Source organism: Panthera leo, chromosome B4, assembly GCF_018350215.1.
Source record: "Panthera leo isolate Ple1 chromosome B4, P.leo_Ple1_pat1.1, whole genome shotgun sequence".
NCBI lineage: Eukaryota > Metazoa > Chordata > Mammalia > Carnivora > Felidae > Panthera > Panthera leo.
In genome coordinates this window covers 71,660,973-71,679,031 of record NC_056685.1, presented here as the reverse complement: position 1 = coordinate 71,679,031, position 18,059 = coordinate 71,660,973, and the positions used below count along the sequence as shown (strand labels likewise).

At 36.5% G+C, this 18,059-nt stretch overlaps 1 protein-coding gene across 2 annotated transcripts in view; it reads left to right on the top strand.

Moving 5' to 3' along the window:
• Window positions 1-18,059, top strand: part of NELL2 (neural EGFL like 2) — a 392,940-nt gene that overhangs the window by 207,299 nt on the left and 167,582 nt on the right. For both annotated transcript variants that reach the window (XM_042946302.1, XM_042946301.1), the window contains exon 13: window positions 1,635-1,763. In XM_042946302.1, the coding sequence (XP_042802236.1) occupies window positions 1,635-1,763 (129 nt within the window). The remainder of the gene's footprint in view (window positions 1-1,634; window positions 1,764-18,059) is intronic.

Here is an 18,059-nt window from a genome sequence, read left to right as displayed (position 1 = left end):
GAACGTTTTACTTATAAAGGTTGGGCCTTACACATGAGAATGTAGATTGTGAGGAATCATGTCTAGAAAATTTAGTTGTCAAGTGATTTAAATGCCACTATTGACTATATATTGTTCTGGCCTTCATACCCCTTTGTTCTATTTTATTTCTGTAGAAATCACTAATTCATTTTTTTAATGCCATTATTGCATTTTGAGAGCATCACCCTTCTTAAGGCTTATGAAGTTGTACACACAACTTTTTACTATACATTGTAGTTGCACTTCATGGGGGATACGCTTTAACTGTGGGGTGATATTGAAAATAGTCATTACAGGCACCAGCCAATCAGAATGGACACCAACCACAGCACTGTGCCAGAGTATGCTGCTGGCTGTGGTACTATTTAGTCCCACCCTTTCACTGAATCACAGCCTTCTATGGTAATTTGGTTACAAGTAAGATGGGGCAGTGTAGAACTTTGATCTTCATGATTGGCTCAGGTGAAAAGTCTTTCCCTGACTATATGTGAGCAGATGAGTTTATTCTGAGCTACATGAAATACATTTTTCTAGTCCTCTTTTCTTCTGTACATGGACTGAAATTGTAATTCATTAGACAGTGTAAAACGAGATAGATAACTTATGCATCAGGCAATTGGAAAATTGTTTGAATGATGTACAATCATGTAATTTCCATTTAGTATGGAGTCCAGTGTTTAAACTTTTCATTTCAGCATCTTAGATCTTTGAACAAGGGATTCACACAGGCAGAAGAGATCCCCTGACTGGTACCACTGTTTATAAAATGTTCCATTTTTTTCCATCCTCTCATAAAGACTCTGGAATCTGTGAAATCTTTGTAATTCATAATTTTTTCCCCTTCTTTGAGTGGACATCCTCTGCCTTGCAGATTTCCAGAGACAATTAAAGTGATATAATTTTCATTTTTGACACATTTACAATTTTTTTTTAAAGGATGTCAGGCTGTTTCATTTCTTAAGTACACAATGTTCATATTTCATCCAGCCCAGGCCTGTATTATCCATAGTACTGATAATGTTCAACCTCTAATTCACAGATTACTTTCTCACTGAATTATCTTTTTTTTAAGTTTATGTATTTATTTTTAAGAGAGAGACAGAGACAGTGAGAGGGGGAAGTGCAGAGATAGAGAGGGAGAGAGGAAATATCAAGCAGGCTCCACACAGCATGGAGCCTGATGTGGGGCTCGAACTCACAAAACATGAGATTATGACCTGAGCAGAAACAAAGAGTTGGACACTTAACCAACTAAGCCACCCAGGCACCTCCTGAGTTGTCTTTTATATTGTAAATCTTCATTTTGGACTCCATGGATCTCTCTTTGTTCCAGATATTTGGAGGGCTATACTTCAAATATCAGGGACTAGAAAACCTAAAGTCAGAAGGAAGACATAGGAGACAGAATTAACTTGAAGTAGGAAACACCTGAGTTAAACATAAACACCTTTTAGTACACATAGCATGTGGTTCTCTAACAATGGATGAAAGTATCAATTTAAAAAATAACTTAGGGAAAAATGGCTTCTAAATCAAAGGGAGTATTTAGTCAGCAAAATTTATTCGTTTTGTCATATTTTAATTTACCTTAATAAGTTTCTTTTTTCTTGTAGGTTATGACTTTTGTTCTGAAAGGCATAACTGCATGGAGAATTCTGTCTGCAGAAATCTGAATGACAGGGCCGTTTGTAGCTGTCGAGATGGTTTTAGGGCTCTTCGAGAGGACAATGCCTACTGTGAAGGTAATCCTTGTAATGATGTGTAGCTCAGCTGTATAAATTTCCTAGGATTACTGCATGCAAAATTTATTAATTTCCCAGGTTGTCAAGTTGATGGGCCCATTAAAAGCAGTGAATTTAATTTGAAGCATATTAATCAGCTAAAAATAATTATCTTTCAAATTAAAGTTTTTTAGCTATCTGCTATATGTCAGACTAATAAGTTATATGGCTGGTTTCTTGAATTAAAATAATACTTCCACTGTGAAATTGCCTTTCTTTTTTCATAATTAGATATTCAGATAGTTCACATATTGACATGATTACTGTGGCTTGCAGTTAGAATTGTAGTCAGATTTTTCCAATGTTGTTGAACAAAAGCAATCAATTAACAGGAAGATAAAGTACCACTGCTATCTTTGTTTGCTACTGTGAGTAATCTCAGTGGTTGTATTAATGCTCCGTGGTATTTAGTAAATAGCTCCAGTGGAGTAAATAGATTCCTAGTTATTTTTTTAGAATCTTAAACTAATATCCACGGTAGTTTATTCTCTCATGGAAACAGTCCAGATACTGTGAGGAGGCCCTTGACATTCACAAATACTGTTCAGGAAAGACCCTGGAAGTCCATGTAGTAATTTATTACTTCCCTGAGGCACAGATTTAGATGATTCTCATTAAATATGTGACTAGCTAGTGGGTCTTGCAAGTAAGAACACTGACACAGTGGTGTTTGGACATTTGGAGGGTTCTAGACTTATCCTTTCCAAATGTCAAGAATGTGCCATTGGTCCTTGGAGACAGAAAACCTCTAAGGTATAAACTTGCCAGCCTCTGTTTAGCTACACGATGATTTATTGGCCCTTGGGAAACCAATTTCTGTTGTTTCTCTTAGCTTTCAATAGATTTTCTCTGCCTTAAAAGTTGGTATTTATTTTTAAAATTGACCTTTTTTTTTTCCAAAGTATTTCTTTAAATGTTTCTGATTCAGTCCAAAAGAGACCATTATATTTTTGCTGAAAGATATGTCTTTCCTTCTCCATTTATGATGCAGATTTTTTAAAAAATGCTCATTTTGAAACTTAGTAGTGTATTTTCATTATAATATTTGAGATCTCTAACATGTAATAAGCCCCACTGATACTGTCAAAATGTGTAACATGAAACCACATGATATAAATTCATGTGATACCTCTTTCTGGATCTTAATTTTCTGATCATTATTTTTATTTTGAGCTTCTGCTTTTGTTGTTGTGGTTAAGTATGTGCACTCATGTAATAAAGATTTAGTGAGCACCTATTGTATACCAAGCACTTTTCTAGGTACTGGGTAGTGAATAGTGAATAAGACTGAGAAGTTTCCTGTGTTCAGATCTCACATTCTAGGGGGAAGACAGAGAATAAGTGGTAACCATAGAAATAGAGAAGGCAGTTTCAGGTAGTAATAAATAATAGGAATAAAATGAAACAGGATGATGTGATAGAGAATGATTGGGGGTTAATTTAGATGAGATGGTCAGGGAAAGTCTATGGGGTTGATGGAGACGAGTTGACAGTTAACTTGAGATTTGATGATAAGGAAACAGCATAGAAAGATCTGGAACAGAGCATTTCAAGCAGGAGCAATAGCAAGTAGAAAACCCCTAAGTGGGAACTATCTTGGATGTTCTAGAAACTGAAAGAAAGGATAATGTGATGCAGCAGAGGAGTCAGTTAAGATGCAATCGAAGAATGAAGTGGGGGCCAGGTATTTTAGGGAGGCTTGTAAGGATTTTAGGTTCATCTCAAATAGGGGAGTGATGTACTTGTATTGAAAAGGATGGCTCTGGCTGCAGTGCCTTAAATTAACTAAATTGTAGATTATGGGTTAAATATGGTGGGGAGAAAGAGACATAAATAGGAAGACCAGTTGGGAGGCTTTTGCAGTAGTTTAGGCAAAGATGTTGGTGGTCTGGATTAAGAAAATGATAAGGGAGATGAAGAGGAGGAAGCGTATTCTTGGTGTTGGTTTGAAAATAGAGCCAACAGTACTTGCAGATAGTTTATTGTGGAGGAGAATTGAGGAGGGATTAAAGGAGTTTGAACAACACATGGATGACGTTGCTGTTTACTGAGACAGGAAAGAGTTTAAGAGAAGAGGGCAGAGATTTAGATTAAATAACTTTTTAATGCAACCTACTGAAAATGTGTTTTTATCATTGTTATGTATAAATGTATAGCACAAATGAGCAGCTACTTTGCATTCTGAATGGATCATACTGAAAGATGGTTTGTAAATTTCTTCACATTATTTCTTTGTCATTTAAAGATAAAAATCTTCAAAAGTTAAGAAAATGATGGAAAAACTCAGTTTATTACAGAGATCTTGAATTTTTCATGATGAGGACTTTTAATATTGTATCTTTCATTATTCACGTTAAGAGGTTTTTTCCAGTATTGTGATCAAATTTGGTTTTCCTTTTCATTCTGTTATTGTTGTTAACTTTAAGGATATTTGACTTCTTAGAAGCAACATTTAAAAATTATGCAATGGTTCATGTTGTCTATCAGATGGTCTTACAGAATTCTGGTCCTCTAAGAAATTAGACTTATGATTATATACAAAAATAAGCAAGTAATAATTTGTAAGTGATATACATTATGTTTATTAAATCTGTAGGGTTGTTTTAATGGTAAAACTGTAATTGAGATTATTGATTTTTACCACAGTTTACTTGATCAGGTTTAAAATAGCGCTGTTAAATGTTGGAGTTCATTTGTTCATTTGGCAAACATTTATTGAATGCCTTCTTTGTTCAAGGCTACACTAGAGGTGAAACAGTAAATAAGACATACATAACTGATATTATCTCAATCAAGAAATATAACATCCAGTTCATTACACCAAAGAGCATTTAATTTCACATGTGGCAAATGCCCTGAAAGAGAAATAGGTTAACAAGAGTCTGATCTGGGTGGGTGGGAGTGCTTGAAGAAAATTGTTTGATTGTTTGTTTGTTTCTGAAATCTAAAGATTAAGTAAACATCAGCTAGGCATAGAAGTAAGGATGGGAAAGAAGGGAATTTGCCAAGCAGAGGACTCAGCAGGCCTCCAGGTGGTGAGAAACACTTTGTAAGAATTGATAGAAGGCAGAGAGCAAAGGGAGAGGTGCCTGATGAAATGGATGAAAGGCAGCATGGCCTTGAAGGGCACAGTAAGGACTAAATAAGGGTTTCATGCTAAGAACAAAGGGGTAGGCAATGAAAGTTTTTAAGGAGTGAAGTGCCTTGATCACATTTGTGTTTTAAATAAATCACTTCAGCTTTAGGCTGAATGGAGATAAGACTGGATGTGGGAAACCAGTGGATATGGGAAACTAGTGAATGAGAGACAGTGGTGGCTTGCATTAAAAATGGAAATGGAGATGTGGATGCGTTTGAGATCATTTGTGAGGTAAAACTAGTCCTGCTGGTTAATGGGTGACAGGAGATGAGGAGGAGAGAGGTTTCAAGGTTGCTACCTAGGCTTCTTTTCCTGAGTAACAGGCAGATGGTGGTGCTACTTACTTAGGAAACAGACTGGGTGGGAAAATCACCAGGTTGCGTTGTGGTACCTATGGAACATCACAGCTGAGTACCCTGTTGAATATACTTGGATATGGAGTTCAGAGAAGTTTAAGTTGTACATAAAATTTGGGATTCTTTGGCATATAAATGGTAGCTGAAGAACTGCAAGAAATTGACTAGGGAGTTTTTGAAAACTCCAGACTTTGAGCATTTTATAGAAAACATGATTTGGTGATGGAGACAGCAAAATTGTGGCTGAAGTGTAGGAGGAGAGAAAAGAGAAGGTGGTGTTATAGGAACCAAGAGACAGAGAGAATTTCAAGAAGAAAGTGGAATGCTTCTTAGAGATCAATAAAGATGAAGACAGAGATGTCCTTTGCATGGAACTTTATGGATGACATTGAGGACAAGAGCAATAGCTAAATTGGGTGCAAAAGTGAGGACACAAGCCAATTGGGAGCACATTGAATATTGCACAATGGGAAAAAATGTATCTGATGAAGGGACAGAACTCCTTCTAGATGTTTTCTTATGAAGGGAAGGAAGAAGAGAGCAGTAGCTTAAAGGAAGTAGGGCTAAAGAAGCATTTTTCTTCCCTGTCCTCTTTTTTTCCTTTTAAGTTCTGTCTCTCCTTTACCTCCAGTATCTCAGCCATGTAGATGATAACCTGTTGTTCATGAATGAGTTTCGAAATGCCTTAGGTATTTATAAACATGGTTTAATATTAGGATTTTATGATTGGATGTCTTGGCCACCTTTTAGATATAACGGATGTAAAATATTCAGAAGTATGTTGGCCTCCTTTGTATTTCTTATAAGCTATATATATGTTTACCATATTTCTTTTAAAAATTACGTATTCAATTCCATCCATTCAGTGTCCCTCATTCGCTTTAGATTCTTAGTAAAATTTCAGTACTTCCCCTTCACTTCATCTCTTGTCAGTACATATAATCTGAAAGAGTTGTCAAAAATTAGTCTGGCCATCATGTTTTCCAGAATGGTTCTTTGCTACATGTCTTCATTCTAAAATGAAAATTATAGGAGCTTTTGATGTTTTGACTATATCTTCCTTCTTAACATTCCACTATTCACTATTGTGTTAGGACCACCTTGGCATTCCATTTTAGATAGTGTCTTCAGAAGTCATTCATTTGTTAACTTTTTCTCTTCGGTGCATGATAGTTGCCAGGGATTACATTGTGTCAACCCAATAGTGTGTTATGTTGAAGAAGCTTTTTCTGGATTCCCAAACTCCTTAAACAGTTGGCGTTGTTGCTCTCCAAGCCTTTGGCATTACACAAGAACAGGAAAGTAATTTTGTACAAGTGGGTCATTCATATAGTTGCATATCACCTATAATTACTGAAATCAGTAATTGATGTCTTATTAAGTACTCAGATTAACGAGAATATAGGCGATTGTTTGGTATAATCTGAACTCCCTAGAGGAATAATCTTTTATTGATAGACCACTTCCTCTTGGATTCATTTAATCTCTTTCATTCTGACTGCTGCTGCCAGATATTTTTTACTTCCTGTCACCCTCTACTTAGTTATTCTGTCTTCAGTGTCTGACTCCCTCCTGACCCAGCCAGGACCCATTCTCCAGATTAACATTTACAAAACACCATTTCTTTTCTTTGAGAGCCCACAGTGCCTTCCAGTTCAGCACGTCAAGCTCCTTTGTTAAGGTTCCACGGTTCTCTGTTGCCTGAAGGCTCCAAGGTTCTCTGTTGTCTGGCCTTTCAGTTATTCATCCATTAAGCCTTAGCAAGTCACCTAGAGCTATTTAATCAATTACTTGGCTCAGAATGGTTCATCTGTGTTATGGATTGAACTGTGTCCCTAAAATTCAGATGGTGAAGTTTGAAAACACAGTACCTCAGAAAGTGACCTTATTTGGAAATGGAACTGTTAACAAGTGTAATTAGTTAAGATGAAGTCATAGTGGAAAAGGGTGAGGTCCTACTCCAGTATGACTGTTGTCCTTATAAAATGGGAAAATGTAGACCCAGACACAGGGGGAGAATGTCATGTGAGCGTGAAGGTAGAGATTGGAGTGATACATCTACAAACCAAAGAACACGAAAGATTTCCAGGAAAGCCCCAGAAAGTAAGCAAGGGGCACGGAATAAATTGTCCTTCACAGCCCTAAGAAAAGAACCATCCCTCCAACACCTTGATTTTGGTCTATTAGCCTGCAGAATTGTGAGACAATAAATCTCTGTTGCTTAAGCCACCAGTTTGTGGTACTTTATTATGGTAGCTTTAGCAAATTTCTATAATCTGGCAGAAATACCTTTTGCTTTTTGGTCTAATGCTTCATGATTTAATTATCCTTCCAGACTACTTATGTTTTATTTTCTTTCTGAAGACTTTCATGATGAATTAAGTACAAAGATTTAATTTCTCAAATCTATTTTTTAAAATTTTTTCTGACCAAAGAATGAATACCTTGTTCTGTACCGGTTTATATCCAATTGTCCAGTTGTAATATACTTTCTTATACACTATACAGTTTATTAAAGGACTGATACATGTATGCCTGTATATATAGGTCTCCCACCTATAAGTGTCTTGTGGTCATAAACTGTTTTATTTTCCTTGAATTCCTCTAAACTTCTAAAATAGAGATAGACAACGTAGAGTTTAAGAAATATTTGTTAATGGTTTTGAAATGCTTAGATATGCTGAACAGATGGGCACCTTTAGGCTACCCCACCACTAAAGAATTATTGAGGACAAGCATTGAACTTACTGAATTGTGTTTATATTGCATAAGAAAGGCTAATGTCATATTGATTTTTATAGGTAAAAAGGAATTCAGTTGTTTTAAATTGGTATGTTTTGGCCTTTAAAAATTATTTTGAGTAGTGCAAGAAAAGGAATTCATTCATTTAGAACACTTGCTATTTGTTAAATTATGTGTGCACTGATATATGGATAGTAAAAGGACCACAAATCCCAGAAATTTCCCTATCTCTATCTTGCTTTCACTGTACACTCTAAATTTTTACTTAAGATTTTAATTCTATCTAAAATGTGCAAACCAAGTCACTTGAACATTACACGTCTGGCAGGTAGAAGGTACTTAATTTAAATGCCACTGGAATGTGGAGATTAGAATCTTAATAAACATTTGTTTAGTGCCTGCTATGTGCCAGGCATGGCACACCTTCAAACATAAATTATAAGTTATATTTAGATCTTTTCTTCTTTTCTTTCCACCTGTTACATCAAACGCTATCTCCTGTCATCTCATTCCTGTCTTTTTAATGCAATCCTTTGGCTAATGATACCTCTTCTACCTTTTTTCTTGTTCTGTATTTTTGGAGATTCTAACCCATGTGCGAAGTAATGTGAGCATAACTGTTAATGAACACAAGTAATTTCTCTATTCTTTTCTATTTTGTATTCTTCTTTCTTCTATTGTTTGTCAGTGGGGCTATAATAAAAAGCACCACCTGCTACTAAAAACCATATGATTCTTATGAGACACTTAATATGCTTTATAGATACAGCATCTAATTTCTTCCAGCGGTCCTATGATGCAAGCAGGCATTTTTATAACATCTTGTTTTGGGGTGAAGAAAATTAAAGAACTAGGAAATCAAATGATTTTCCCCAAATCATTTACCCACACAGCAAACAGTAAGCCCAGGGTTCAAATTCATATCATGTATCTACAGATTTAGTGTTTTAAAATTTTAATACGTTTAGAAAAAAAGTTTATTTATTTATTTTGAGAGAGAGAGAGTGCCCACCCATGCAATTAGGAGCTGGGGAGGGGCAGAGAGAGAGAGGACCAGGGGATCACAACCTGAGCCAATATCAAGAATCTGAAGCTTAACCTACTGACCCATCCAGGCTCCCCAATTTTTACTGCTTTTAATTTACTTATTAGATACCTAATCTAATTCTTATTTTTGTAAATAATAATAGCATATAGATTTTTCTTTAGAGAGACATTTTTTAAAAGTAGCTAACTGGCTTACAAATTGAATGTTTCTGAAAAGGAAAAATAATCTGTACTCCATCCAGAAAGCAGTTCAATGGCATTAGAAAGTTTGTCATGAGCTGAGACCATGTAAATAACCCACATAGGAAGACGATGGGAAAACAGACTTTCTCTCTTTCTCTCCTGTCCTTCCCCTCCCTCTCTCCCTGTGTCCTTCTTTCTTTCCTTCCTTCCTTTTTTTTCTCTTTCTCAGCTTATTACCACTTCACAAATAATTCATTTACTGTGAATTCCTGACATAGCTAGTATCTGCATATCATTAACTGTGGAATATAGAGCCAATCTGAGAGGATATTTTTAAGAATAAGATGAGAGATAGCCCCACAGAGTTGCTCCAAGAGATAAGAAGGGAAAGATGCAGAATGAGCTTAATTCTCTGATTGTAAAGCCTGCACACAAGTCCCCACTGGAGTTAAGGGGAGGCCTGTTAACAGAGTGGGGATAAATAACCAGAGGGCTGAGCCCTATGGGATTAATTAGGGAATTCTCATAGACACTGTAGCTTTCAAAATTATGGCTAATGATGTACTCTCTGTGGTGTGTTATGGTAGAGTTTCTTAACTAAAAAAAGCCTGAGGTTACTGTATTAATCAGGATTCTCCAGGAAAACAACCAATAGGACATATATGGACTGAGAGAAAGGTTGATTGATTGAGAGAGATTGATTGATTATAACGAATTGGCTCAAGTAGGCTGAGAAGATCCCAAGATCCACAAGTCAGCAATCTGGGTACCTGGAGAGTCCATGGCATATTTTGGTCCAAGTCCAAAGAACTGAGAACCAGGAGAACCAATGGTGTAAATTCCAGTTCAAGGGCAAGAGAAGACCAGTATCCCAGCTCACAATCAGGCAGTCAATATTTCCCTCTTACTCAGCCATTCAGATCTTCAGTTGATTGGATGATGCCCACCCACTTAAGCTCACATTAGGGAGGCAATCTGCTTTACTCAGTGCACCAATTCGAATGTTAATCTCATCCCTAGGCACCCTCACCAACACACCCAGAATAATGTTTGACCAAGTATCTGGTCGTCCTAAGGCTCACTGGGGTTAACAAATAAAATTAACCATCACAGTTACAAATTAACAACAAAACAAATGAGAGGAGCAAAAGCATTTCTGATGTTTTCAAATATGAAGGCATCATCTATTCATCTAACAAAGTGAAAAAGTTGCCACATAAACCAACTTCCAGAATTAATATGGTATACTGATAACCAGCAAAGAAATTGAATCAGGAATCAAAAAACTCCCAACAAACAAAAGTCCAGGGTCAGATGGCTTCACATACAAATTCTACCAAACATATAAAGAAGAAGTAATACCTATTATTTTCAAAGTATTCCAAAAAATAGAAAAGAAAGAAAAATTTCCAAATTTATTCTAAGAGGCTAGCATTACCCTGATACCAAAAACAGATAAAAGACTACACTGAAAAAGAGAACTACAGGCCAATATCCCTGATGAACATGGATGGAAAAATTCCCAACAAAATATTAGCGAACCAAATCCAACAATACATTAAAAAAATCATTCACCACCATCAAGTGAGATTTATTCCTGGGTTGCAAGAGTGGTTCAATATTCACAAATCAATCAATGTGATATATCACATTAAGAAAAGAAAGGGTAAGAAACATGATTCTTTCAATAGATGCAGAAAAAACATTTGACAAAGTACCACAGCCACTCATGATAAAAAGCCTCAACAAAGTAGGTTTGTAGGGAACATACCTCAACATAATGAAGGCCATATATGGAAACATTAGTGTTTTTAGGCCTTAATGGAACATCTATTTAAACCATATTTACTATGCTGAGGAGATAAGTGTGTGAGTGTGTGTGTGTGTGTGTGTGTGTGTGTGTGTGTGTGTGTTGTGTGTTGTTTTTCATAAGAATTTTTCCTTCTCTAATTGAGAAGTTTGGTGAAAAACTTGAAAATCACTATCAAGTGACACAGCTAAATTTGAACTTGCATTAGCAGCAGTCCTGGGCTCATTCATCATTTACTCTCTGTGATCCTTAACTTCAGCTTTTGCTGACTCAAAAACAATTTCTGTTCATTTGTAAACTTGAACATCATTAAGATATATAAATTGTAGAAAAAGGGCATTTTTTTCTTTGAAGGCAGGGTCCTCTCTGATATGAAGGGAGGACTTTAAATTTTTAAAACCAAACCTAATAAAGATTGAATTCCTCTGAATTTCTTCTTAGCCATAGTTTCTCATGTAAAATAAGTTAAAGAAATAATCAGTGCTAGCCATATACTATCCTTTTGAAACTAAACATCATAGTTATGTGACTTTCACTGTCAACTGATTTTCTGCCCCAAAGAATGCACTTCTCTAAAAAATATTCATATAAGTCTGTTGGAGTTTTGGAAGCTATCTATATAAGGAACAAATTATGAATCAGCCATCAATTAATGATACATATATGTATTAAATAGTGTTAAGTACTTTTAAAAGAGGACTTCAGCTGTCTGCCTCCATTTTGACCTCAAACTTTTCAAGTTGGGTTCTTTACTTCTTTTTTTAATTTTTTAAATGTTTATTTTTGAGAGAGAGAGAGAGAGAGAGAGAGAGAGAGCAAGCAAGCAAGGGAGAGGCTGAGAGAGAGGAAGATACAGAGTCTGAAGCAGGCTCCAGGCTCTGAGATGTCAGCACAGAGCCTGAGGTGGGGCTGGAATGTACAAGCTGTGAGATCATGACTTGAGCCCAAATTGGTAGCTTAACCAGCAGAGCCACCCAGGCATCCCACTAGTTGGGTTCTTTCTAACTTGTCTCTTGGAACAGGGGGAAGACTCTGAGGGCAAATCATCCCCTACTGGAAACCAAAACTACCAGGGCAAGCACTAAATACTTCCCTGAGCCAGCAAGACCCCTACCTGTGACTGACCTCAACACAGTGATCCCTTTGACCTTTGCTGCCCATGTGCACATACCTACCCACCTTTGTCCCTCATTTGCCTTCTATAAACATGGAAGTATTTTCAGTATTTCAGAGACAGTCTTTGAGACATTGGTCCACTGTCTTCCTGGTGTTGGCCTCACTGAAATAAAGTCCTTTCCTGTTTCACCACCACTCTTTTCTCTGCCTTTGTATTTGGTCAGGGTGAGTAGCAGATTCTGGTCTGTTTGGGACCCCCAGAGTTGGTGCACTTTTACCCCTGTACTCTAGCTATACTTTCTTCCCTCTGAGGTGGAGTTGGAGTTCTAAGCTCTTTTGGGGGGAATTTTGATTCATGATTGGATTCTATGACTAGAGTTCATTTAGAGAATGTTTGTTCATTGTTCATTTATTCATAGTATGTGTTGAGCACATGCTATGTGCCAGGCCATGAACAGGTGCTGGTCATAAAACTGTGAGCAAAACTGATTAAGCTCCTGCCTTCATGGAGCTGACTTTCTAGTAGAGGTAACATTGAAAGTCTATGTCCATTTTCCAGATGCAGATGGAAATGAGAATTATGATTGATGGTTTTGTGCTTTGTTATTTTTTTATTATTTTTAAAAAAATTTTTTAACTTGATTTATTTTTTATTTTTTTAAATTTGCATGCAAATTAGTTAGCATATAGTGCAACAATGGTTTCAGGAGTAGATTCCTTAGTGCCCCTTACCCATTTAGCCCATCCCCCTCCCACAACCCCTCCCATAACCCTCAGTTTGTTCTCCATATTTATGAGTCTCTTTTGTTTTGTCCCCCTCCCTGTTTTTATGTTATTTTTGTTTCCCTTCCCTTATGTTCATCTGGTTTCTCTCTTAAAGCCCTCATATGAGTGAAGTCGTATAATTTTTGTCTTTTTATGACTGACTAATATCACTTAGCATAATACCCTCCAGTTCCATCCATGTAGTTGCAAATAGCAAGATTTCATTCTTTTTGATTGCCAAGTAATACTCCATTGTATGTATATGCCACATCTTCTTTATTCATTCATCCATCGATGGATATTTGGGCTCTTTCCATACTTTGGCTATTGTTGATAGTGCTGCTATAAACATGGGGGTGCATGTGTCCCTTTGAAACAGCACACCTGTATCCCTTGGATAAATGCCTAGTAGTGCAATTGCTGGGTTATAGAGTAGTTCTATATTTAGTTTTTTCAGGAAACGCCATACTGTTTTCCAGAGTGGCTGCACCAGCATGCTTTCACCAACAATGCAAAAGAGATCCTCTTTCTCTGCATCCTCACCAACATCTGTTGTTGCCTTAATTGTTAATGTTAGCCATTCTGACAGGTGTAATGTGGTATCTCATTGTGGCTTTGATTTGTATTTCCCTGATGATGAGTGAAGTTGAGCATTTTTTCATGTGTCAGTTGGCCATCTGGATGTCTTCTTTGGAGAAGTGTCTATTCATGTCTTTTGCCCATTTCTTCACTGGGTTATTTGATTCTTTGGTGTTGAGTTTGATAAGTTCTTTATAGATTTTGGATACTAATCCTTTACCTAATGTGTCATTTGCAAATATCTTCTCCCATTCTGTCAGTTGCCTTTTAGTTTTGCTGATTGTTCCCTTTGCTGTGCAGAAGCTTTTTCTTTTGATGAGGTCCCAGTAGTTCATTTTTGCTTTTGTTTCCCTTGCCTCTGGAGACATGTTGAGTAAGAAGTTGCTGCGGCCAAGGTCAAAGAGGTTTTTGCCCGCTTTCTCCTGGAGGATTTTGATGGCTTCCTGTCTTACATTTAGGTCTTTCATCCATTTTGAGTTTATTTTTGTGTATGGTGTAAGAGAGTGGTCCAGGTTCATTCTTCTGTGTGTTGCTGTCCAGTTTTCCCAGGACCACTTGCTGAAGAGACTGTCTTTATTCCCTTGGATATTCTTTCCTGCTTTGTCAAAGGCTGGTTGGCCATACGTTTGTGGGTCTATTTCTGGGTTCTCTATTCTGTTCCATTGATTTGAGTGACTGTTTTTGTGCCAGTACCATACTGTCTTGATGATTACAACTTTGTAGTATAGCTTGAAGTCTGGGATTGTGATGCCTCCTGCTTTGGTTTTCTTTTTCAAGATCACTTTGTCTATTCGGGGTCTTTTCTGGTTCCATACAAATTTTAGAATTATTTGTTCTAGCTCTGTGAAGAATGCTGGTGTTATTTTGATAGGGATTGTATTGAATATGTAGATTGCTTTGGGTAGTATCGACATTTTAATATTTGTTCTTCCTATCTAGGAGCATGGAATCTTTTTCCATTTTTTGTGTGTGTCTTCTTCAATTTCTTTCATAAGCTTTCTACAGTTTCAGTGTATAGATTTTTAACCTCTTTAGTTCAATTTATTCCTAGGTATTTTGTGTTTTTTTGTGCAACTGTAAATGGGATCGATTCCTTGATTTCTCTTTATGTTGCTACATTGTTGGTGTATAGGAATGCAACTGATTTCTGTGCATTGATTTTATATCCTACAACTTTGCTGAATTCATGAATAAGTTCTAGAAGTTTTTTGGTGGAATCTTCAGAGTTTTCCATATAAAGTATCATGTCATTTGTGAAGAATGAGAGTTTGACCTACTCCTGGCCGATTTGGATGACTTTAATTTCTTTGTCTGATTGCAGAGGCTAAGACTTCTAATACTATGTTGAATAACAGTGACGAGAGTGGACATCCCTGTCTTGTTCCTGACCTTAGGGGGAAAGCTCTCAGTTTTTCCACATTGAGGATGATATTAGCATTGGGTTTTTCATATATGGCTTCTATGATCTCGAGGTATGCTCCTTCTATCCCTACTTTCTTGAGGGTTTTTATCAAGAAAGGATGCTGCATTTTGTCAAATGCTTTCTCTGCATCTATTGAGAGGATCAGATGGTTCTTGTCCTTTCTTTTATTGATGTGATAAATCACGTTAATTGTTTTGCAGATGTTGAACCAGCCCTGCATCCCAGGTATAAATCCTGTTTGGTCATGGTGAATAGTTTTTTTAATGTATTGTTGGATCCGGTTGGCTAATATCTTGTTGAGGATTTTTGTATCCATGTTCATCAGGGAAATTTGTCTATAGTTCTCCTTTTTAGTGGGGTCTGTTTCTGTTCTTGGAATCAAGGTAATGCTGGCTTCATAGAAAGAGTTTGGAAGTTTTCCTTCAGTTTTTATTCTTTGGAACAGCTTCAAGAGAATAGGTGTTAACTCTTCCTTAAATGTTTGGTAGAATTCCCCTGGAAAGCCATCTGTCCCTGGAATCTTGTTTTTTGGCAGATTTTTGATTACTAATTCGATTTCCTTACTGGTTATGGGTCTGTTCAAATTTTCTATTTCTTCCTGTTTCAGTTTTGGTAGCGTATATGTTTCTAGGAATTTGTCCATTTCTTCCAGATTGCCCATTTTATTTGGCATATAATTCCTCATAGGATTCTCTTATTATTATCTTTATTTCTGCTGTGTTCGTTGTGATCTCTCCTCTTTCATTCTTGATTTTATTTATTTGGGTCCTTTCCTTTTTCTTTTTGATCCAACTGGCTAGTGGTTTATCAATTTTAATTCTTTCAAAGAACCAGCTTCTGGTTTCATTGATCTGTTCTACTGTTTTTTGGGTTTTGATAGCATTAATTTTTCCTCTAATCTTTATTATTTCCTGTCTTCTTCTGGTTTGGGGTTTTATTTGCTGTTCTTTTTCCAGCTCCTTAAGGTGTAAGGTTAGGTTGTATATCTGAGATCTTTCTTCCTTCTTTAGGAAGGCCTGGATTGCTATATACTTTCCTCTTACGACCACCTTTGCTGCATCCCAGAGGTTTTGGGTTGTGGTGCTATCATTTTCATTGACTTCCATATACTTCTCAATTTCCTCTTTAACTTCTTGGTTAGCCCATTCATTCTTTAGTAGGATGTTCTTCAGTCTCCAAGTATTTGTTACCTTTCCAAATTTTTCTTGTGGTTGATTTCGAGTTTCATAGCATTGTGGTCTGAAAATATGCATGGTATGATCTTGATCTTTTTGTACTTAGGGCTGGTTTGTGTCCCAGTATGTGGTCTATCCTGGAGAACATTCCATGTGTACTGGAGAAAAATGTATATTCTGCTGCTTTAGGATGAAATGTTCTGAATATATCTGTTAAGTCCATCTGATCCAGTGTGTCATTCAAAGCTATTGTTTCCTTTTTGATTTTTCCATTGCTGTGAGTGGGGTGTTGAAGTCTCCGACTATTATGGTATTACTATCGATGAGTTTCTTTATATTTGTGATTAATTGATTTATATATTTGGGTGCTTTCACATTTGGCACATAAATGTTTACAATTGTTAGGGCTTCTTGGTGGATAGACCCCTTGATTATGATATAATGCCCTTCTGCCCATCTTTAAATCTCTGATTTAAAGTATAGGTTGTCTGATATAAGTATGGCTACTCTGGCTTTCTTTTGTTGACCATTAGGATGATAGATGGTTCTCCATCCCCTTATTTTCAATCTGAAGGTGTCTTTAGGTCTAAAGTGGGTCTCTTGTATACAGAATATAGATGGATCTTGTTTTCTTATCCATTCTGTTACCCTGTGTCTTTTGATTGGAGCATTGAGTCCAGTGACGTTTAGAGTGAGTACTGAAAGATATGAATTTATTGCCATTATGATGCTTGTAGAGTTGGATTTTCTGGTGGTGTTCTCTGGTCCCTTCTAATCTTTGTTGCTTTTGATATGTGTGTGTGTATATATATATGTATATATATATATTTTTTTCATATTTTCTCCCCTCAGAGAGTCCCCCTTAAAATTTCTTGCAGGGCTGGTTTAGTGGTCACAAACTCCTTTAATATTTGTTTTCAGGGAAACTTTTTATCTTTCCTTCTATTTTGAATGACAGCCTTGCTGGATAAAGATTTCTTGGCTGCATATTTTTCTGATTCAGCACATTGAATATATCCTCCCACTCCTTTGTGGCCTGCTAAGTTTCTGTGGATAGGTCTACTGCAAACCTGATCTGTCTTCCCTTGTAGGTTAAAGACTTTTTTTTTTCCCTTGCTGCTTTCATGATTCTCTCCTTGTCTGAGTATTTTGTGAATTTGACTATGATATGCCTTGTTGCTGGTCGGTTTTTGTTGAATCTAATGGGGGTCTTCTGTGCTTCCTGGATTTTGATGTCTGTGTCTTTCCCCAAGTTAGGAAAGTTTTTAGCTATGATTTGCTCACATAACCCTTCTACCCCTATTTCTCTCTCTTCCTCCTCTGGGACCCCTATGATTCTGATGTTCCTTTTTAATGAGTCACTGATTTCTCTAATTCTTAAATCGTGCTCTTTTGCCTTAATCTCCCTCTTTTTTTTTTTTTGCTTCATTATTCTCTATAAGTTTGTCCTCTATATTACTGATTCTCTGTTCTGCCTCATCCATCCTTACCGCCACTGCATCTATCTGTGATTGCAGCTCAGTTATAGCATTTTTAATTTCATTCTATTTTTTTACTTCTTTTCTCTCCACAGAGAGGGATTCTAATCTATTTTCAACTCCAGCTAGTATTCTTATTATTGTGATTCTAAATTCTGTTTCAGACATCTTGCTTGTATCTGTGTTGGTTAAATCCCTGGCTGTCATTTATTCGTGCTCTTTCTTTTGGGGTGAATTCCTTCATTTTGTAATTTTGAAGGGAGGAAATTAATTAATGAGGTAGAAAAATTAAAATTAAAAAATATTAAAATATAAGAAATTAAAATTTAAAAATTAAACACACACACACACACTAATCTACTAAATGATGCTAGATGCTAGGTGTGTTTTGGTCTGGGTGTTGAAAGTGGTTTGACAGATTAGAGAAAAAAAAATTGGGGGGAA